Below are 24,079 nucleotides of genomic sequence, written 5' to 3' on the forward strand. Positions count from 1 at the left end.
CTCTGAAGAGCGGCAGCGGCTCTGTGCAGGTAACTGAACAGCAGGGGGAAATAAATAGCTGTCGGAATTTTTAATCACTACACAGCATGGAGTCCAAAAATTGAAGCCGTCAAGCCTTCAATTTTTGGAGTCCACGCTGTGTAGTGAACAGGATCGTTTTTAAAATCCAATTTTCGATCATTAAAAATCCCATTGACTTGCATTAGGATCGGAATTGGGAACGGAAATTGGATTTTAAAAACGATCCTGAAATCTCAAGATCGGCTCAACCCTATTTACAACCACAAACTGATTCTGTTCTCTGCTTGATGTGACCCCAGCGTGCACATCGTACGGTCTTCATCTTACCGGTAGGGTGCTGGTATATCTGCCATGTCTTCTGAAGGCTCCTCCACTTTCCATGGTAGGTGAAGATATTTCAGGATGTCCATGGCTGAGCCCCGATCAGAAGGATTTACGGACAATAAATTCCAAAACATTCTTCTGGCTTCCACTGAGACTTTCTTCCACTTTTCTGGTGCTTTTGAAGGGTCTTTTCTCATCTGCCACCAGGCAAATTTTTTGTAGTTGGCATCACGTCCCAGCGCCTCTTGCCAGGGGAAGAATCCATTAAGGGCAGTGAACACGAGAACACCAAAAGACCACATGTCAAGGCTGGACTGTAGTAGTAGCTGATCTCCTGGTCTCCTCCGTAAGAGTTCTGGGGCGGTGTAAGGTTTAAGCCAGGAAACAGTAGGGACATGTGTGCCCTGGAGCCGGGCGAGTCCAAAGTCTGCCAGTTTAATGTGATGACACTCGGCGTCCATCAGAAGAATGTTATCTAGCTTGAGGTCTCGATGGACCATTCCTCTGCTGTGTATGAACTCCAGAGCGCTGGCTATCTGTGGGACGCAACGCTTCACCATGTCCTCCTGCATCCCGACCTGAGAAGAAGACAACACAAGAGATCACACAGCTGAACAGAAGACAGGACAAACTTGTCTTAGAGAAAAGTTCTCATGACTTGTATTTATCTTATACCAAGAGACAATAAAAAAATTTTAGGGGTTGTAACCAATATGTCCTGATGACTTAGTCTACCACCAGCTCACCAGTCTCCTGTATAGTAAATCTACCATCTTATATGGTCTTACACTGCTCCATACCTGGACATATTTGTGGATAAGAACTCTAATGGGGGCGACAATGAAACAAATAAAAATAATAATTCAGGACCTCACCTTAGGTTTAATGATGGACTGAAGAGTCCCTGCCGGGGCCAATTCCTGAATGAATACAAACTCCTTAGGGGTGTGGAAGACGATCTCGTGTGTCTGGATGATGTGCGGGTGACAGCTGAGGGTGAGGGAGATGCCGTACTCCAGGAGGAAGTTATCCACCGCGGTCTTCTCCTTGGCTTGCATTTTGACCGCGACGATCTGACCTGTAGATGACATTAATATTATAAGTCACCGTCATATTCTACAACATGAAGATCAATAATGTTATAGAGGAGCCATCACAAGACGACAAGGTTAGTGGAGATGAACTTTCCATATTTCAGGGTATTTAGATACAGGACTAAGGTAAGAAACTAAACCGGTCCCCAAAGTGAAGGAAAGTCTAGTTATAGATATGGGCAATGGTGGATTGTGATGACTTAGGCCAATAACCAGCAGGAGGTAATATAGAAATGATGGCTCATCTTATTATGGAAATATAATCCAGCTCATTAGAAGAGAGGCCTGAAGACCCAACACAGGACATTGTGGAGACCTGCTAGCTACAGAGAGACCAAGAGCCAAGACCAGCTCAATGGCCCAATCATCACAATAATCATCCATCGTCTCACCTGAGTGTTTGTGTCTTCCCATGAAGACCGATCCATAAGATCCCGATCCGAGTTCTTGCAAGAGCTCAAAGTGGTCGGCCACATCCTTCATCCTGAGGTTCTTAGATGTCTCTGAAACCAGATTCAGCAGATGTTTTGCCATGTTCTTGGTCACTTCACTGATTTGGGCGGCCATTCTGAATGGAACAAAGAAATAGCATTTAGTTTACTACAACAGAAGAAAACGGCTGTATTGTAGAGGTCTGGGAAGTCATGGCTTGTGCCCCAGACTACATGTCCAAGACTGCCCCAACATTCAGAGGATGCCCCGCTGTCCCTGCTCTTATTACACTATATGGCAGTATCTAGTGGCAGGAGGTGACTACTCCATACTACATGAGACCTCTGTCTGCTGGAGCTTTATATCATATCATCTCTATAGCCTGTGCTATGCACTAAACATGGATTTACCTTACAGATGAAGCCTGAAGATCTCTGCTCCTCCTGGAAGAGATGATGGTCACTGATGGAATCCTCTTGTACAATGTGCACTGGATGTCCCTGAGATGGTTTATATCCAGGAGGAGGGAGGAGATTGTAGATGGAGGGGGCATTGTCATTGGCCAACACTTGGCGCCTTCATTTCCATATGAATTTCTATGTTGACATTAAGTCTTTGGTGGACTTGTTGGGGGTAAATCCATATGAATGGGGTCTGCGGGGGCGGCTTCTGCACTGTACACAATGGCATTGTCTATGGGAAACACAACAGTATCAGGAGAAACCTACAACAAAGGCCTTATTCACAATATACAATCCTGGGCCAATGTCTAGGCTAAGTGCGGGAAATACTGCAAAGTAAGAAGGATCAGATCATAGAAATGGGAATGGTTTGGTCCATTCGGGTCATTTGGTGAATGGACAGAAATAAAGAAAATTCTAATTCCAATGTTTGGTCTGAACAAGATTTGTCTTAAAAAACTGAAAAACAAGATAAAAAATAGTTCGGGAACATGAAAGTAATAAAAATAAGAAAAATCTGCGATGGAAAAATGATTTATTATGTAAAAGAGAAGAAATTCACAAAATGAGATCATTTTCTGTAGAGAATCGGCCGTTCCATCCACATGGGGGGGATTTGTATTCCGGGGAAATTTCAGAACAAATTTTGGAGACATTTCCTCTTTTTATCCCTTGTAAATGTGTAATTGTCAGCGCTGAAGAAAAATATTACTGAAAAAACATTCTAAATTCACTTCTAAATTTCACATCATTTTGTTTAATTCCTGCGCAGGCTTAAAGGGTTCACATACTTACTAAATGCTGTATTGAATGGGTTGAGGGGGGCAGTTTTGGAAATGGGCCGAGCTATGGGGGAGGGGGTATAAATAATAAGCCAATAAAAGTCTCTTCTGAAAGGAATCGCTCCCTAAAAAATTAGTTTGGGAAACTTTCTTGGAAATCTGGAAAATTCCTGTTAGAATTGTAAACCTTCTAAAGTCCGGAAAAAATTCACAAACAGAGAAATGATGTCGCCATAAAGCGGAGACGTAGGAGATACCATCCGGGCGGGGGGACCATCTGTCTGATAGAAGAACATTTCACATTCTGAAATATAAAATACAATATTACGAATTACAAATTGAATTTTTCCACATTTTTGTCAGAATTCCTATTATTTCATCTATAGACACAAAAATTATCGACCAAAGTTTCTCATGAAAATGAAGAATAAGATGAAAGTGTCAGGAAACAGCGCGGCGAAGATATCACCACATAGCGAGACACCGCAGGTTACAGATATTGGGGGGTTAGGAGTTTAGGTCGTGTTCTTATGGGGTTAAACTCATAATGGGTAAAGGATTATTCACACACTGGTGATGATCGGCTCGATGAGACCTACAACACATGGCCGTCTCCACAAAGTCTCAGGTTTGGGTCATACACAAAATTTTTACAAAATTGGAGTGAAATCTGTGTCTGATTGGAAGTGGTTTAATCTCTGTGTAGTTTTATATCAGAAATCCGGTTTCTGGCAAAAATGTGTGATTAAAACTTCCAACTTTATTAGAAAAATTTAAAAAGACACAGACATATAGTGATGAAATAGTGGTCTGCTATTCACCCTATTAATTTTTTTGCCCCTATCTTCGTCTATATATATATAGAGACCTATGGGTAAATACGCCTATAACATGTCCTCCAGCGCAATGCATGCGATGAAGAGACTAATAGAAGACGCTTCAGTTAAATTTCAAAAAGGCCCAGTTCACAAACAGTACAATCATGTAATCTAAGTGCTAGTCCACCCACGCCCTTACAATCCCCCACTTCTGTATGTTTTTGGGCGTGTAACTTAGGGTAATCTGTTGTAGGGGCTCCTCGTGAATAGTCCTATTTGTGATGTAAACTAAAATGTTTGTTTTGGTACTGTGTTAGCCAGTGGTTATGAAATATGAAAAAAAACAAAAAAACTTTTTAAGTCTTCAGTAGGTGATACCTTTTTTTAATGGCTAACTCATAATGATGACAGAATATGACAGTTTCGAAGCTTCCTCTGAGCTTCTTCTTCAGATATAACTAAAAAACACTTTCTAGAGGCTGCATATTTATGTACAACAGGACACATAGGGATAGGATTACAGGATGGGAGGGGGGAAGAGGCTTATTACTATATACTTATAACAACAAACAATCAATTGCCAGATCCCTGGTTCTTATCTTAATGGCTGTCTTAATGATTTGTATAAAAAGACATAAACACCACGTGAGATGTTCATTGCCCATTTTCCAGCGTCTGGAATAGGGTCATGGCCTGTGTACTCATAAATCAGTCGCTGTTTCCTTGATTTAAAGTTCCCTTTTAAGGATCAGATTTTCATGTCATTGGTGATATTATGATCTTCCTGGCAAAAATGATTTGGCACGGGAAGATCCGTTCTTTGTTGTTTGATTGTATGAGCGATGTGAATTAATTCTCATTCCTGAGTTTCTGTCCCGTGGTCTCTCCAACATATAGATTTTCAGTGGAACATTTGGTGCAAATGATCAAATACACTACATTAGGTGTGTTACAGGTGAACGTACCGGGGGATTTTATATTCCCTGTTAGAGTTTGGGATCTCTATCCTGTCAGTGGTCAGTATGTGCGGGCAGGTTTTGCACCTCTTCTGTCCACATGGGAATGTTCCTTTGTTATTTGGAGGTGACAGAGACATGAAAATCTTGATCTTAAAAGGGAACTTTAAATCAAGGAAACAGCGACTGATTTATGAGTACAAGGCCATGACCCTATTCCAGACGCTGGACAATGGAATTAACATCTCACGTGGGTTTATGTCTTTTTTTATACAAATCATTAAGACAGCCATTAAGATAAGAACCAGGGATCTGGCAATTGATTGTTTGTTGTTATAAGTATATAGTAATAAGATCTTCCCCCCTCCCTCCTGTAATCCTATCCCTATGTGTCCTGTTGTATATAAATATGCAGCCTCTACAGAGTTAGCCATTAAAAAAGGTATCACCTACTGAAGACTTGTTTTTTTTCATATGATTGTAAACTAGACATATGGATCTCCCAACAGCTTAAAGTTGCAGTTTAATACAGCTCTATTGCACTACTGATGGCTGATCCGTCTTTATCATAAACACAAAGACCAGTCTAAAAAGCTGCTAGCACTTCCTTCAGTTCATTAAAGGTTATAGTGAACCGGGTCATTATAGCTCATGAATAACACTCAAAAGAGGTACAGCAGAGTTTAGCATAAACAATCCCTGCTGATAAGCGCTTCCTGCTGACAGTGGGGGTGTGATAACTGGCATATGTCTATATACGCTTAGCAACAATGTAACCCCTCCCCACTATTTACAACCTCTATCTCTCGTTTCCCCTGACCTTTCTCTTTTGACAAGTTCATCAGGAGAGTAGTCTATGGAGCCGTGTTAAATAACCCCCAATAAAATAATAAAGATGAGATTGCGGTAAAAATCGTAGTTCTCAGCTGCCCTGGTGGTGGACGCCGATACTTGGAAGTGGGTTTATTCTCTGTGTAGTTTTATATCAGTGGGGGGGGGGGGGGGGCGACTAGAACACGAATAATGAGAGAAAGTAACAGAAAGTCTCACAAATATCCAATCTATGAGGCGGGAGGAGAATGTAGGGGGGTCAGAGACATAAAGATGGGCCAAGTATAATGTCTGTCCAAATACTCGGAGCCTCGACGGTGACGGAACAGTCCAGGACTGCCCACAGGAGATAATTAGCCTCTCATTAATTACCCTATATTGCAAATGAGGGAGGAAATATACAAGGAGTTAATGAGTTACAAAGTAGGTGTGAACAGTCACCAAGTAACACCTTTAAGGGTCTCTGTGTGTCTACTGCACTGCTGGAAGCCAAACTAATGGTAATTAATGGAAACTAATGGTAATTAATGGAAACTAATGGTAATTAATGGAAACTAATGGTAATTAATGGAAACTAATGGTAATTAATGGTAACTAATGGTAATTAATGGAAAACTAATGGTAATTAATGGAAACTAATGGTAATTAATGGAAACTAATGGTAATTAATGGAAACTAATGGTAATTAATGGTAACTAATGGTAATTAATGGAAACTAATGGTAACTAATGGTAATTAATGGTAATTCCACCCTCCTGGATACAATAGGGGGAGGGGGTCAGAGCTCAGGACACAATGAGTGTGATACACAATCCTGACACCTCCATCTATTGTCTGGGGATCATCAGGGAGAAGAGTACAAAGAATAATGGGAACAAAGAAAGAAAGAAAAACCTGCAGTTCCCGTTGACCCCCGATGGTGACCCCCGATGGTGACCGCCGATGGTGACCCCGCAGCTACTTCTCCCCGCTTCATATTCTGGATTCTTGTGAGACTTTATGTTACCTTTTATCATTAAAGACTCAGTGATCTAGTCGCCCCCCACCCCCCCCTCAGTGATATAAAAACTACACATGGATTAAAGATGAGGAAACCAGTTCAAATCAGCCAAATTTGACCAAAATTTTGCAAAAGTTTTCTGTATGACCCAAACCTGAGACTTTGTGGAGACCGGCCATGTGTTATACATGTCATCGAGCCGAACATCACCAGTGTGTGAATAATCCTTTTCCCATTATGAGTTTCACCCCATAAGAACACGACCTAAACTCCTAACCCCCCCAATATCTGTAACCTGCGATGTCTCGCTATGTGGTGATATCTCCGCCGCGCTGTTTCCTGACACTTTCATCTTATTCTTCATTTTCATGAGAAACTTTGGTCGATCATTTTGTGTCTATAGATGAAATAATCGGAATTCTGACAAAAATGTGGAAATATTCAATTTGTAATTTGTAATATTGAATTTTATATTTCAGAATGTGAAATGTTCTTCTATCAGACGGATGGGTCCCCCCGCCCGGATGGTATCTTCCACGTCTCCGCTTTATGGAGACATCATTTCTTTGTTGGTGAATTTTTATTCTGGACTTTAGAAGGTTTACAATTCTAACAGGAACTTTCCAGATTTCCAAGAAAGTTTCCCAAACCATCTTTTTAGGGAGCGATTCCTTCCAGAAGAGACTTTTATTGGCTTATTATTTATACCCAATTCAAAACAGCCTTTAGTAAGTATGTGAACCCTTTAAGCCTGCGCAGGAATTAAACAAAATGATGTGAAATTTGAAAGTGAATTTAGAATGTTTTTTTTTCAATAATATTTCTATTCAGCGCTGACAATTACACATTTACTAGAATTTGTTCTGAAATTTCCCCGGAATACAAATCCCCCCCCATGTGGATGGAACGGCCGATTCTCTACAGAAAATAATCTCATTTTGTGAATTTCTTCTCTTTTACATAATAAATCATTTTTCCATTGCAGATTTTTCTTATTTTTATTACTTTAATGTTCCCGGACTATTTTTTATCTTGTTTTTCACTTTTTTAAGACAAATCTTGTTCAGACCAAACATTGGAATTAGAATTTTTTTGATTTCTGTCAATTCACCAAATGACCCGAATGGACCAAACCATTCCCATTTCTATGATCTGATCCTTCTTACTTTGCAGTATTTCCCGCACTTAGCCTAGACATTGGCCCAGGATTGTATATTGTGAATAAGGCCTTTGTTGTAGGTTTCTCCTGATACTGTTGTGTTTCCCATAGACAATGCCATTGTGTACAGTGCAGAAGCCGCCCCCACAGACCCCATTCATATGGATTTACCCCCAACAAGTCCACCAAAGACTTAATGTCAACATAGAAATTCATATGGAAATGAAGGCGCCAAGTGTTGGCCAATGACAATGTCCCCCTCCATCTACAATCTCCTCCCTCCTCCTGGATATAAACCATCTCAGTGACATCCAGTGCACATTGTACAAGAGGACTCCATCAGTGACCATCATCTCTTCCAGGAGGAGCAGAGATCTTCAGGCTTCATCTGTAAGGTAAATCCATGTTTAGTACATAGCACAGGCTATAGAGATGATATGATATAAAGCTCCAGCAGACAGAGGTCTCATGTAGTATGGAGTAGTCACCTCCTGCCACTAGATACTGCCATATAGTGTAATAAGAGCAGGGACAGTGGGGCATCCTCTGAATGTTGGGGCAGTCTTGGACATGTAGTCTGGGGCACAAGCCATGACTTCCCAGACCTCTACAATACAGCCGTTTTCTTCTGTTGTAGTAAACTAAATGCTATTTCTTTGTTCCATCCAGAATGGCCGCCCAAATCAGCGAAGTGACCAAGAACATGGCAAAACATCTGCTGAATCTGGTTTCAGAGACATCTAAGAAGCTCAGGATGAAGGATGTGGCCGACCACTTTGAGCTCTTGCAAGAACTCGGATCGGGATCTTATGGATCGGTCTTCATGGGAAGACACAAACACTCAGGTGAGACGATGGATGATTATTGTGATGATTGGGCCATTGAGCTGGTCTTGGCTCTTGGTCTCTCTGTAGCTAACAGGTCTCCACAATGTCCTTTGTTGGGTCTTCAGGCCTCTCTTCTAATGAGCTGGATTATATTTCCATAATAAGATGAGTCATCATTTCTATATTACCTCCTGCTGGTTATTGGCCTAAGTCATCACAATCCACCATTGCCCATATCTATAACTAGACTTTCCTTCACTTTGGGGACCGGTTTAGTTTCTTACCTTAGTCCTGTATCTAAATACCCTGAAATATGGAAAGTTCATCTCCACTAACCTTGTGGTCTTGTGATGGCTCCTCTATAACATTATTGATCTTCATGTTGTAGAATATGACGGTGACTTATAATATTAATGTCATCTACAGGTCAGATCCTCGCGGTCAAAATGCAAGCCAAGGAGAAGACCGCGGTGGATAACTTCCTCCTGGAGTACGGCATCTCCCTGTCACCCGCACATCATCCAGACACACGAGATCGTCTTCCACACCCCTAAGGAGTTTGTATTCATTCAGGAATTGGCCCCGGCAGGGACTCTTCAGTCCATCATTAAACCTAAGGTGAGATCCTGAATTATTATTTTTATTTGTTTCATTGTCGCCCCCATTAGAGTTCTTATCCACAAATATGTCCAGGTATGGAACAGTGTAAGACCATATAAGATGGTAGATTTACTATACAGGAGACGGGGTGAGCTGGTGGTAGACTAAGTCATCAGGACATATTGGTTACAACCCCTAAAATTTTTTTATTGTCTCTTGGTATAAGATAAATACAAGTCATGAGAACTTTTCTCTAAGACAAGTTTGTCCTGTCTTCTGTTCAGCTGTGTGATCTCTTGTGTTGTCTTCTTCTCAGGTCGGTATGCAGGAGGACATGGTGAAGCGTTGCGTCCCACAGATAGCCAGCGCTCTGGAGTTCATACACAGCAGAGGAATGGTCCATCGAGACCTCAAGCTAGATAACATTCTTCTGATGGACACTGAATGTCATCACATTAAACTGGCAGACTTTGGACTCGCCCGGCTCCAGGGCACACATGTCCCTACTGTTTCCTGGCTTAAACCTTACACCGCCCCAGAACTCTTACGGAGGAGACCAGGAGATCAGCTACTACTACAGTCCAGCTTTGACATGTGGTCTTTTGGTGTTCTCGTGTTCACTGCCCTTAATGGATTCTTCCCCTGGCAAGAGGCGCTGGAACGTGTTGCCAACTACAAAAAATTTGCCTGGTGGCAGATGAGAAAGGACGCTTCAAAAGCCCCAGAAAAGTGGAAGAAAGTCTCAGTGGAAGCCAGAAGAATGTTTTGGAATTTATTGTCCGTAAATCCTTCTGATCGGGGCTCAGCCATGGATATCCTGAAATATCTTCACCTACCATGGAAAGTGGAGGAGCCTTCAGAGCACATGGCAGATATACCAGCACCCTACCGGTAAGATGAAGACCGTACGATGTGCACGCTGGGGTCACATCAAGCAGAGAACAGAATCAGTTTGTGGTTGTAAGTAGGGTTGAGCCGATCTTGAGATTTCAGGATCGTTTGTAAAATCCATTTTCCGATCATTTTCCATCTGAACCCAATTCCGATCCTAATGCAAGTCAATGGGATTTTTTAATGATTGAAAATTGGATTTTAAAAACGATCCTGTTCACTACACAGCGTGGACTCCAAATATTGAAGGCTTCAATTTTTGGATTCCATGCTGTGTAGTGATTAAAAATTCCGATGGCTACTTATTCCCCCCCCCCCCCCCCCTGCTGTCCAGTTACCTGCACAGAACCGCTGCCGCTCCCCAGAGCTCCCGGCCGTTGTTCTATGTCTTCTCCTCTGTCATTCACATGTCGGCAGGGAGGCGGGGGCGCGTACAGCGCTCTGCCGGCATGTGAATGACAGAGGAGAAGACAGAGAAGAACTTCTGGGAGTTCCGGGGAGCGGCAGCGGTTCTGTGCAGATAAGGTTGAGCAATCGGGATCGGTATTCCGTTCCCGATCTTTTTTAGGCAGGATCAGAACCCAATCGCGATTGTGAAATTTACTCAATTGCCAATCGGGATCTGATCTTTTCTGAGAAGATAACTTGTATATTGTTGGGAATCCAACTGCTGAGATACACACTGATCAGGTGAATGGGGTCTTCTCCCATTTTCTGAAGGTAGCAGTGCTCGTGCAGTGTGTACAGCGCTATATTTGTTGTCACCCATATTGATAGGCTTGTAGCTGTTTGCCCTGTCCAGTCACTGCCCATTTCCAAATGGGGACCCCTGTTCTCATTATTGGGGGTCTCAGCAGTTGGACCATCACTAATATAGACATTCCCCCCCCCCCCCAGTCTATGGATAGGGGATTCCTTTCTCTGATGAGAGTACCCCATTAACCATTTAAGGACTGGGCCTTGTTATTTTTATCATCGCAGTCCTCGAGCCATAACGTTACTTTCTCTCTATATTGGGGTTGAGCCGATCTTGAGATTTCAGGATCAATTTTAAAATCCAATTTCCGATCATTTTCCAGCCGATCCCGATGGTGAAATTTGCTCAATCGCCGATCGGGATCCAATTTTTCCCAATCCCTCAACCCTAGTCAATGCTTCTCTATGGGAAACGTTACTTTTAGGGTTGAGCCGATCTGAAGATTTCAAAATCTGATTTCCGATCATTTTCCAGCCAATCACGATTGCGATCGTGAAATTTGCTCGATTGATTGGGATCCGATCTTTTCCGATCCCAATCGCTCACCCCTACTCTATATTACTGACTGGGGGCTTTGTTTTTGTGGGCTGAACTGTATTTCCCAGTATTGTGTATTACAGGTAACTTATTGTACAACTCTTATTAACTTTTTAATGGGAGGAATGGGAAACCCTACAATCCCACCATTGGTTATTACAGGACAGTGATTGAGGGATATACCCCCCAAAAATACCAAAAGCGCGCTCCCTTCAGTAAAGATGAGTTCTGGTATGCTGATGGATCAGAATAAAAAGGATTTATTTATGATGACGCGTTTCGGGGTTCTCTGGCACCTCACACGTACCACCCCTTCATCAGATCTAATTGAAAATACAAACATAACACACATAAAAAGTAATATTAAAATGAATCATAAAAACAATGAATAGCATATTTCATATAAAAATTCATATTTTTGCATAAAAGATGAATAAAAATCACATGGTACAAATAGGGGTGAACTGTAGCTTGTTGCTCTAATCCATAGTATTCCCCCATTCTCATTCAATGTACCTAGAAAGTGTATTTACAATGATAGAGATACAAATATATCCACACAACAGAGTAAAGCTCCTTCACACATCAGTTCTTGTATCAGTGTCTAGTTGCTGTTTGTTTTGCCTAATTAGTCTTATTTACTGTGTTTCACCTAATCTCTGATGTAAATAATAGATAACAAACCCTGGCTCAATGGTAGTGAGCAGGGCCGCCGATAGGCCAGTACTACTGGTACTGGCGTCAGGGGCCCGGCAAAATTGAAAAATGGAGGGGGCCCGGTTTTGGCCCGCCACCGTGTGCCGGCCCCCTTGCGCCCACAGCAGTCATTCAGGGCCGGCTTCAGCGCAGGGCATAGTCGGGCAAGTGCCGGGGTCCACAGAGCCTCTGGGGGCCCCCCGGCACTTGCCCGCCCCAGCACTTGCCGGTCCCAATTTCAGCATACATACGTGATTAAAGCAGGAGCTGTGACAGCTCAGCTCCTGCTTTAAACGCTGCTTCCCGGCTTCGGCGTGTGTAGGCGCGATGACGTCATCACATCGCGCCTACAATTATGTCAGTGGAGTGAGCAGAGAGAGGAGCGTCGGGGGAGTGATGGAAGAGGTAAGTGTTTGTTTTGTGTTTAACATTAAGATGGAACATAATGAAGGGGCCCATGAAACTGGGGGGCAAATGAAGGGGGGGGGAAACGGCATTACACTGTGGAAGATAAAGGGGGTGGGGAGAGAATGGCATGACACTGGGGCAGATGAAGGGGGGGAGAATGGCATGACACTGGGGCAGATGAAGGGGGGGAGAATGGCATGACACTGGGGCAGATGAAGGGGGGGGAGAATGGCATGACACTGGGGCAGATGAAGGGGGTGGGGAGAGAACGGCATGACACTGGGGCAGATGAAGGGGGTGGGGAGAGAACGGCATGACACTGGGGCAGATGAAGGGGGTGGGGAGAGAACGGCATGACACTGGGGCAGATGAAGAGGGGGAACGGCATGACACTGGGGCAGATGAAGGGGGGAATGGCACGACACTGGGGCAGATGAAGGGGGGAACGGCATGACATTGGGGCAGATGAAGGGGGGGAAATGGCATGACACTGGGGCAGAATGGCATGACACTGAGGAAGATGAAGGGGGGAGAATGGCATGACACTGGGGCAGATGAGGGGGGGAACGGCATGACAATGGGGCAGAGACGGGGGGACATGAAACTGTGTGCAGTTGAAAGGCGGAGAATAGCATGAAACTGGGGACAGAGATAGAGGGGGGGACATGAAACTGGGGGCAGAGGAAGGGTGTATATGAAACTGGGGGAGAGATGGAGGGGAGGCATATAATTTACGGGTGACTGTAGGAGGATTATACTGTGTGGGAGCACATGAAAAATGAATGAGAATGGGCGGAGTCAACAGAAAAGTAGGCGGGGTTAAATTTTGTTGCGGCGCGCAGAGCACGACGCACATTTTCTCCCTCTTTCTCCTCTTCAAAAGTTGGGAGGTAATACATAATTGGTATGTCACAAAATAAAGTAGTTTTAAAATGGCGGGGGGGGGGGGGGGGGTCAGACACTTGGGCTGTATGGGGCCCCAAAATCCCTGATGGCGGCCCTGGTAGTGAGTCTTCGTCTCCTAGATGTCAGTGCAGTCAGGGAGTCGCTCTCTTACCTCTCCGAGTTCCAGAATGTTTGCACAGCGGGTTTGTACACACATGCTGATACATAGACTTGTCAAAAGACCCCGAAAGTGCTTGTGCACGGGACTCAGCAGCTTTGAAGTGTTTTTTTTTTTGTTTTTGTTTGTTTGTTTGTATTGGACACCCTGCATCTGTCCACAGGTAAACTGCCAGACAGTGTGCATTGCCCCCAAACGTAGGGTGTTACCACTATCAGCATCCATTCATTAGTCAGATGTATTCATAGCCAGGTGTTATATATTACTTCTATGTCTTTGGCTTTTAAACTCTGCTGTAGAACAATAGCCTAAGTGGGAGGGAATAAGTATAATTCATGGCAAATAAACCACACATCCCTATCACAGACACTAGAGTCATTAGGAAATGTGACCATTACATTCTATTATACTGTAGACCACAGTTACAACTAATAAGAGAGATGACAACGTTGGTTTCACAGGACAGATGCTGTTTAATTGAGAATGTGTCACCGTTGCTGCGGAAGGATTTTTCGCTGTGACTTATGGAAGAAGAACATTTACATTGAGTTTTCTTCCATCTATAGACACCTGGGTTACTATGGACAGGGTTAGAAGTTATTCCTTTACACTGGTTTGGGGAGCGCCACTTACTAGGTGCTAGGATATTTCTCATTGTGCCGGCCCTACGGAACGGGATTGCCGGTTGTTTGGGTAAAACTTTCCCCAAGATTGGATCATTTAATGTATGTACCAACGCTCCTTTAAGATGTTGTTAATGGCTCCATGGGATTTATTGTAAGTTGTTATGTAATTGAATTGCCATTGGTCATTACTTTTAGCTTTATTATTCCTACTTATTGGACTAGGATTTAGACATTCAGCTTGTGTAAGTGCTCCATTAATAATGGTTTGGGGGAACCTTTTCTCTTCAAATCTTTTTGCCATGACCAGACTTTGGCTCTCAGAATCCTGGCTTCTTCTACAGTTTCTTCTTAATCTCTTGAACTGGGAAAACGGAACATTCAGCTTCCATTTTCGATAGTGGTCGCTATGAAAGTCTAGCAAATTGTTCCCATCCACTTTCTTAAAGAAGGTTTTGGTAATTATCTTTCCTTCCTCTGTGCTTAATACTAAGTCAAGATACTCAATCTGGTCTTGGGAACTGTTACTGGTAAAGGTCAGTCCCCAATGGTTGTCATTTAGATATGTAATAAACTCGCTCAGGGCGTCCACAGTATTATTCCAAATCAGAAGCAGATCATCAATATAGCGTACATAGAAAACTATATCTTGTGCCCATTTATGTTCAGAATATATAAATTTCTTCTCAAATTCACCCATATATATATTAGCGAAACTTGGTGTGAATTTTGTGCCCATCGCGGTCCCGCGGCATTGTTGATACAAATCGTTTTCAAAGGTAAACACATTGTGTTCTAGAATGAATACTATCCCTTCTAGGATGAACGCTCTTTGTGGTAACATCGGGTCCAGTGCTAGGTGTTCTGATATGGCCCAGGTACCTTTCTATGCGGGATAGTCGAATAGAGGGCACTAACGTCTAGTGTGACCCAAGTAAAGTTCTCAGTCCAATTGATATTCTCCAATTTTTTAATTAATGTTGGAGAGTCTTTAAGGTATGAAGGAAGGTTTTGGACATATGGTTGTAGCAGACGGTCAATATATTCGGACAATCTACAGGTAAGTGAATTGATGCCCGATATGATGGGTCTACACGGGGGGTTCGTTTCATTTTTATGAACCATAGGTAGGTGATAAAATAATGACATTCTAGGAGTTTGTACTGTCAAGAATTCTGTCTCTTTTTTATTAAGTAGGCCATGTTTTTCAGCTTTTATTATTAGTGTGTTATAATCCATTAGATAACTTGGTAGAGGATCTTTTTCTAATTTTTTGTAATACTCCTGATCGGATAAAATATTCATCGCTTCTTTTATATAGTCTTCCCTGTCTTGGATGATGATGCCGCCACCTTTCTCCGCACATCGGATTACCAAGTCGGTGTTTCTGGACAGGTTCGTGAGGGCATCGCGTTCGGACTTTGACAAATTGCTGACCTTGTTGGACTTGTGGATTGATTGATTCATTTGTCTGAAGGAATCAGCAACTACAGAGAAGAACGTTTCAATGTAGCATCCTTTATGTTGGGCTGGGTAGAATGATGATTTAGGTTTTACTTCTGTATGTTTTGGTGGAGGGAATCTGGGTGTAGGATTCTAAACTTTTCTAGAGGATTCTCTATTAGAACACTAGTAGGATCAGTTTGGTTGTTTCTTTTGATTATTTCAAAATGCCGTTTCAAGGTGAGTTTCGGATATATTGATTCAAATCAAGAAATAAATTAAATTCATCTATATTGTCCGTAGGGCAAAAAGATAAACCTTTAGCTAGAAGGTTAATCTCTGTTTCGGACCATAGATATTTAGACAAGTTGAATATTTTAACTGTACTTAATTTTTGTTCTTTTTGGGTTGAGGGGTTGACATTTCTTTTCTTGTTAGTGTTTCTCCCTCCTCTACATCCCCTTCTGGTTTTCTTTTTTGAGCTTTCCTTTGGGATTGTTGGATGGGAACAAAAAAGTGGGTAATTTTCCTCGTGGTGTTGAGGAGCGGATGGTGGACTGTTTGGGGTGATAGAGCTTTCTGAGGAACTTCCTCTACATGAAACGTTACCTTCGGTGGTAAATCTACTGGAAGGGCTAAAGAAGAAGGGATATTGGTATTGGTTATTACAGATGTTGCCCCGCTGACCCTGGAGCAGATACAACAGGTCTCCTTTAGTCTGCAGGTCGGTACAATTATTCTCACACCACAAGAGGTTTTGAGTTTTTATTATTTTAATACTTTTATTTAATAAGTGTTTTTTTCATGATCAAACAATTTGTTTCCTCCTCCTGTTCCCATGGCCGGAGCCGTGCGGGGTCTTATTTGTGCAGGCTGACATGACGTTCTCATTGGTGCCAATATCGGGTATTCAGGACTTTTATTTGCTTGTTATTACACTTTTAGTAGGTGGGATGGTAAAAAATAAAGTTTTTGGCATTTTTATGTTTTTTTTATCTTACAGTGTGTACGGTAGGGTTACATAGTGATATAGGGGGGTGCAGTGCTATGGATGGATATATGGGGAACTGGGATAATGTTATATTGTATTCTGTGATGGACGGAGAACAAGTGCAGCGACTGACCCAAGGTAGATGTATCTGTGCACCGGAGTGATAGAAAGATGAGTCTGGGAAGGGCCATAACTACCGAGGTAGCAGCAGTAGCCGCTGTCACAGGGCCCAGGACACAAGGGGGGCCCGGGGGTGGCTGCTGCAGAGGTTTTATTTAATAGGCTGTTACTTGGTGGAGTGACTCCAGCAGGTAACAAGGACTATTTACTGCAGCGTCGGATGCCGCCAGGTGCTGCCTGAAGATGGATGCAGCAGCACCTGGCATTTTGCAGAGGAGCTGCCTCCTCCACAGTCAATCTCTTAACAGTGGTGAAGCCGGCTTCACTACTGTACCAAAGACGTGGCCACCTGCTGTCCGGGCCCCTGTCTCCTGGCTCTTACATGATGAAAGTGGGCAGGAGAAACTTCTATGTCCTGCCTGCTGTCCCCAAGCTCTGATATCTTCTGCTGGTGTCTATCCTAGTGGGCTAAAGGATGTGTGTCATGAAGTCATCAAAAATAAAACAGACCAATGGATGAAAAAGAACTGCGCTTGCTCCAGATCCGTAAATTCAACACGTTCTTTATTATGGTTCTTAATACACGACGCAGCGGGCTGCGTTTCGGGGCTTCCCCTTTGTCAAGTGTATTACCACTGTACACACTTAAGGATAAGTGTGTACAGTGGTAATACACTTGACAAAGGGGAAGCCCCGAAACGCAGCCCGCTGCGTCGTGTATTAAGAACCATAATAAAGAACGTGTTGAATTTACGGATCTGGAGCAAGCGCAGTTCTTTTTCATGATCCAGTTTCATGTTTATACTGGGGCACCAGGGGGTAGCTGGAGGGTGACATTAAAATGGGGGCAACTAGAGGCAGATAGGTCCCCCTCCAGCTACTCCCACAGTTTAATACTCCCCTCAAGTTGTCCCCAGTTTAATGTCCCCCAGTATAAGTGCCCCCTTCATCTGTTCCATTTCATGTCCCCTCCTCCATGTCTGCCCCCGATTTCATCTCCCCCCTCCATTTCTCCCTCAGTTTCATATCCCCTTTCATCTGCCCCCAGTTTCATGTCCCCCCAGCATCTCTGCCCCAGTATAATGACACACACACACAGACACACACACACACACACACACATACACATACACACTCTCTCTCCATCCTGCATCTCACATCCCCCTCCCTTCTCAGTACCTTACACAGATCTCTTCATCTCTTCACTGCACGGGACACTGACAGGCCCACCTAGTCACGTGATGATGTCACACAAGGTCCTTGAACCATAGTTGAGCGTTCCTCCGATCACCGCAGCCTCTTATCTGTTATAAGAGCAGGCGGTGATCAGAAGAATGATTGATCAGTAAACCATTAAAGGGACATAGTGGGACATGTAGGGAGCGGATGGGATGGTGGGACAGGGGTAGGAAAGCGTGAGTGTCCCACGGAAATCAGGACGGTTGGGAGGTATGCCCCCACCCCTCCCGCCCTCGACTCAATACTGAAGTGTGTGTGTGTGTGTGTGTGTGGGGGGGGGGGGGGGGGAGCTTCTTTTGTTCTTTTGATGGTCCGCCTCTGGCAGCAGAGAGGCTAGGTTCACCTCTGCATTCTGGATGAGACTTTTTGATTGCAAACACTGATTTTGGCTTTTCATTTGGGACACAATGGATGCTGCAGAGGACGGGGACTATAGACTGTGGTATCTAAGGGGTTAAATGGCTGTATTTTTTTCTAATTATTTTTTTACATTTTTTTTTTAGCTCTTTCTTTTACATATTTGTTACATTATTTCTCCCTTATGTATCATTATGTGTTAATTGAGCGATATAGTGTGGATAGGAGAATACTTTTTTTTTTTCTTTTTTTTTTTCAGGTTTTTAAACTTTTTTTTTACTTTAGCATTTACATGTGTTACATTATATGTCATTATATGTTAATGGAGTGCTATAGCGTGTAGATAGTAGAATACAGAAGTGGGTATAGAACAGGGCTCCTATTTCTGCAGGATTTGCAATGCCCCAATAACGTAGATCCATTGGAGAAGTTACAATACCGGGTAACGTCCCATCCCTCTTGACGTAAACCATGGAAGGCCGGTGTCATCTAGTCCCCTAGTCCTTCACTTCCGTGCAGACGCTTCCTCACACACTATTTCATGGCCGCTGAAAGTCCTCCCTGTGTTCGCTCTTTTTGGCCACTTTTTTAAAGCTATTTTTTAGGGGTTTTTTAATAGTTAGGGACTCGCAAGACAATGAGGACCATTGACGTGGGTTGCAAGCTTATTTATTTTGTGTGACATATACAACCCTATGTTCATGTTTATTTCAGGCAAAGTACAAACCAAGACCTCATTATAGTCATCAAAAATATTAGAACCCAAAGGGTAAAGGTCCCGGACCAAGGTGGGTTATACTGTATCCCCCCAGCTGGGGCGGCCTGGAGGCCGGGAGGAATAGATCAGGGCATCATGTAAAGTGTTTGTAGTGTACAACTGACCATCTCTACCGCCACACGCCCTGTATCTTACAATGATGACATCACAGACAACTTGTTGATGTAGTCCATTGTACTGTGTCCAGTGGTGAATCTCCGCGAGTCTATGTAATGGCTCCATAACCTAAGGGACTCTACGTCCGAGGGCACTTTCTGCTCTGCTCATCTTCTCGCAGATATTTCCGTCTAATACTGGGGACTACATTTCGTTTAGTCCTTGAGCATTTACCTTGTAAGTTTCATTCCTCGATGTTAAGGTTTCGATCCATTAGTGTCACCATTGACCTCTGCGAATTTACATTAAACGTTGAAGACTCCGACATCTCAGAATCTGTGAATAGTTCACCGTATGAGGGTAACAATGTTTGTGCGGTGTATGGCCTCCATGTTACGCCTGTATTCAGGAGACATTTCTTTGCAAATTGTGGGAGCATTTTACTCTTTAACCCTTTGTGAAAATGATAATTTTTTGGCTTAAAGCAATATTTTATAGACCTGAATGTCGTTTTGTATTCTCGTGGCCCAATTCTGGGAGTCTTATCTGTGAATTATTTTACCGATTGATCGATGTCTTGGGATCTTGGGAACAATTGTATCCGTTTTTGCATTTTTGGCTTTGTGTAAGGCCGGACGGCTGAGGTTTTATTTGCTTTTTATGAAATTATTTCTGGGAGGCCGTTGGGAAACTGAAGGGGCAAAAATAATTGTAGAAATTCGTAGATTGGGCATTTTTGGCAACACAGAGATTCCTAATATATGGGTTACATTATATATTTTTATATATGATCCAGAGAAAAGGGGGGGTGGGGAGATTTTAACTTTTAATATTTTTTTATGTCATAATAGCGATCACCATGCTCGATGCCCACTCCAAGAGCCAGCGGTCCATCCCAAAATGGTAGCACCCATGTGTCATCATAAATATGTTGCCTCGGTCATCTTAGACTGTGGAATTAATAGGATTAATGTCTGTTATGAATACGGTAACTGATCCTGAGCATTGCTGACGGATCTTTACTGTATAATACCGCCATATTTAACCCCTTCCCACTGGAGGAATTTTTTGATTTTTGATTTTTGCTTTTGACTCCCCACATTCCATCATCGCATAACTATTTTATTTCTCCACCCTCAGAGCCATAGGAGGTCTTAATCTTTGCGGGACAAATTTTTCTTCATGATGCCACCATTAATTATTCTGTACAATGTACTGGGAAGCTGGAAAAAAATTCAGAATGGGGGGGAATTTAAAAAAAAAAAACTGCATTTGCGCGACTTTGTTACGGGTTTCCTTTTAACATTGTTCACTGTGTAGCCAAAATGACCTGTCCCCTGTATTCTATGTTTCAGTATGATTCACAAGACACCAAATTTATATGGTTTTATTTACATTTTAACCCCTTAACGAAAATCTAAAACTTTGTAAAATATTTTTTTTTTTTCAAAAAGTCGCCATAGTCTGACACCCGTAACTTTTTTATATTTTGGTGTACGGGGTGTATACGGCATCTTTTTAGAAGTATTTTTTAGTTACACCATTTTGGGGAATGAATATTGATCTGCTTAATTTTTATAAAAAAAATTTAACAGTGAAAAAATGGAGGTTTTGCCACTTTTAGATTTTTTTTTCCCGCTACGGTGTTTGTAGACCGGTCGATTTCAAACAATATTTTACTTTAATATGTATTCTAGGGAAAAAGGAATGGTTTGACCTTTCAAGTTTTTTTTTTAAATTTTTAAAAAATGTTATTTAATTTTTACTATTTTATTAGGTTTTAGAGGCGGAAAATAGGGAAAAAAATTTTGAAGGAAAAAATTCTGGTAAAACATTTAATAATCGGAGTTGTAGTTTTGCCCCATTGACAGATGACCCTGCCGCTGCTTGGGGATACATAGGGTGCCTTTTTTTGCGGGTCTGCGTGTAATTTTTAGTTGTACCATTTTGATCACTTTTTATCCAAATCAGAGGCAAAAAAGTTCAGCAATTCGGCACTTGATTCTTTTTCCCGCTATGACGTTCACCATAAGGGTAAAATATTTTGTAAGAGCGGACATTTTCTGACACGGCGATACCTAATGTGTATGTTTTTCATAGTAATATTCTACTTTTATATGTATTCTAGGGAAAGGGGGTGATTTAGAACTTTATGTTCATTTTTTTATATATATTTTTTTTTAATTTTAAAAAGCCTTTCCCCTCCTCCCAGGGGGCTTGAACCTGCAATCATTTGATTGCAATTCCCATAGACTGCCATACTCCTGTTTCTATACATTACGATTGAGGATGATCACGGATGAGCCTCAATAGTAATATTACTAGGACAGGCCTGGGAGTCTTCAGTAGGCTCCTGGCTGTCAAAGAAACAGGTCGGCTCCTGTGATCTCACTACGCAGGATTTGGCCTGCAACAATCAAGGTACCCACCGGCCTGGGGGCAGTTTGAGGGGGCTTATTGGTACAGGGGCATTAGGTCCGGGTCTCCGCTGTACATTACAGCAGAGTGGCCGCCATCATCTTTACCGACCCGACATGCACTGTAATACTACGGCTGATGCCCAGAAGGGATTACGCTGCCGTGACAAGCCCAGGGCTCGCATCATTGCCCCACTCCTGTCGCTGCAGGAAGCCCCACTACTGGAAGCCAACGGTGGCAGGAGTAGGGCGATGCATTTGAACTATAAGAGGCTCTCCCATTTTCCTCAGAGGAAAAAAGTGCGTTTCATAGTTTGAAAAATACAGTATATAGTTCTTGTAATAAATGTAAACTATACTATTACAGTGGCGAAAAACTTCCAACTTCCAACTTTTTGTGCTGAAAAAGTCCGCCTTGGCTAATACTGGAGTCATTACGGTAGGTTGGGGTGATGCAGTGTAACCCATGAGAGAATTCAGCAATATTTATAGTTATAGACCCTGAATCAGGACTCGGCATACAGACACCGGGGCAGATGCCGGGCCGCAGCATCACCACGCCGCTGGCAGGAGCGTGGAGATGCTGTTCATTTCAAACTGCAGATGTACTTACGTTACTTCTGCTAGCAGGACCGGAATGCAAAACCCGCCCCCCTACCGCTCCATCACATGCCAGGTGACATGGCCACGTAAGCTCAGACCCGCACCCGGCGTGTATCTGTGTACCGGGCTTGCTAGCAGAAGTACGGTAAACACTTCTGCAGATTGAAATGAATATCATCGCCACGCTCCTGGCAGGAGCGTGTTGATGCTGCGGCCCCGGCGTCTGTATGCCGGGTCTGGATGTGGGGTCTGTAACTATAATGGCGCCGCCCTGCTCCAGAGCAGTCGCCATACCAATCGGGGGAACCGCTGCAAGGAAGTGGCAGGCACCGCCATGCCGCTGGAGGTTGGAGGGAGCGGGCGCGACCTCTCTCAAGGGCGATCCTGAAGATAGGCTCGGCCCCGCTGAGGGAAATCCCCTGCCGCAGGTAGGATCGCCGAGGGGCGGACCTGAAGGAGAACCTAAGCCGCTGGCAGAAGTGCTTCTGCCAGGTATTCCCCTCAGTGCTCCTGCCGGCTGGCCACAGTTCCCCTTCGCGTCTGGCCGGCTGAGGTTCTCCTTCAGGTCCGCCCCTCAGCGCTCCTGCCAGGGATTCCCCTAAGCGCTTCTGTAAAGGCTCCCCGGCCTGCAGTGCTTTTATTTTGCAGGCTGCTCTATACAGCCTGCAAAAGAAATGACAATGTTTTGTAATGTATTGCAATGGATTAGCATTGTAATGCATTGCATTAGTGATCAGACCCCCTGGGATTCAACACCCCCTAGGGGGTCTAATAAATGCAAAAATAAGTAAATAAAAAAAAAAAAAAAAAAAAAAAAAAGAAATAAAAATAAGTATTAAATATTCAAATCAAAGCGGGAAAAAAAAGTTGTGTAACTGCCTCTTCCCTGAGACTGGGTCACCCCCCCACTTGGAATTCATCCTGACTACAGCCAGACTAAACATAGGGTATCTGCAGTGCTCCTATTCCGTCGGGAAGGGGTTAATAGGAGCACTACAGATCCCCTATATACAGCCAGACTGAAGTCCAAGTGGGGGAAAAAACCCAGTCCTCAAGCTCAGGGAAGGGGCAGACAGACAACCAAAACACCCCCTCCCCTTCCCCAGTGTCTACTGCACCCAAAAATTCCGTCCATTTCCCCCTAGGCTTATACTCGGGTCAATAAGTTTTCCCAGTGGTAAAGTTAGGGGTCTCGGCTTATATTAGGGTCGGCTTATACTCGAGTATATATGGTAGGTCTGACCTTTCAGTAGTTTGGAGTGTCCGATAATACAGCAGGTTGTGATGACGCCGGGTTGTCAGAGCCTTGTTGTGTATTATTGTATTGTAATAAAGAGTATCCAGAAGGAGCAGAAAGCAGGTGAAGAGATGTTACATGTAAGACCCCTGCAGCGTGATCCCACCACCACTGTCTTGTCTATGACTACAATGTCACATCTGGTTATGTAATATGATCTAATTGATGTTTATGACTTGTTTTCAGTTGTCGATAACTTCTCCGGCCGCTGGTTCTTGTTTTCTATTATTAGTGCAGCAGAGAAATGTCCCAGGTGACAGGTTGTGTTATTACGGAGCCAGCTGTAACTCCGGGGGCTGGTTAGGTAAAGTTCACTCATTGTTATTACCAGCTCAACCAGGGAACCAATAACCAAGGAGAGAAGAATCAGGAGACATCGGACACCAGCTCCGGAACCAGGGGTAAGTGGAGGAACTACCAGCAGAGTCTTCATCCTCTGCAGCCCCAGGACCAGGGGT

The 24,079-nt window shown here is 43.3% G+C and overlaps 1 protein-coding gene and 1 pseudogene across 1 annotated transcript; one reads left to right on the plus strand and one right to left on the minus strand.

Moving 5' to 3' along the window:
• Positions 1–344: 344 nt before the first annotated feature.
• Positions 345–2,424, minus strand: LOC142196237 (serine/threonine-protein kinase SBK1-like). The gene is made up of 4 exons (XM_075266450.1): positions 2,282–2,424; positions 1,832–2,007; positions 1,221–1,423; positions 345–923 (listed from the first exon to the last, which is right to left on the minus strand). Exons 1-4 carry the CDS (start codon positions 2,422–2,424, stop codon positions 345–347), a joined length of 1,101 nt encoding a protein of 366 aa, XP_075122551.1.
• A 4,090-nt stretch (positions 2,425–6,514) lies between these two features.
• Positions 6,515–10,200, plus strand: LOC142196238 (serine/threonine-protein kinase SBK1-like; annotated as a pseudogene).
• Positions 10,201–24,079: the final 13,879 nt, after the last annotated feature.

The sequence above is a fragment of the Leptodactylus fuscus genome, chromosome 2, assembly GCF_031893055.1.
Source record: "Leptodactylus fuscus isolate aLepFus1 chromosome 2, aLepFus1.hap2, whole genome shotgun sequence".
In the NCBI taxonomy this organism is placed as follows: Eukaryota; Metazoa; Chordata; class Amphibia; order Anura; family Leptodactylidae; genus Leptodactylus; species Leptodactylus fuscus.

Bases quoted from the DNA above. Each gene is read 5' to 3' on its own strand.
- LOC142196237 (XM_075266450.1), bottom strand. From the start codon at position 2,424: ATGCCCCCTCCATCTACAATCTCCTCCCTCCTCCTGGATATAAACCAT. The intron at 1,424-1,831 runs GTGAGACGATGG...TGTCATCTACAG, and splicing joins GGGAAGACACAAACACTCAG to GTCAGATCGTCGCGGTCAAA. The intron at 924-1,220 runs GTGAGGTCCTGA...TCTTCTTCTCAG, and splicing joins AGTCCATCATTAAACCTAAG to GTCGGGATGCAGGAGGACAT.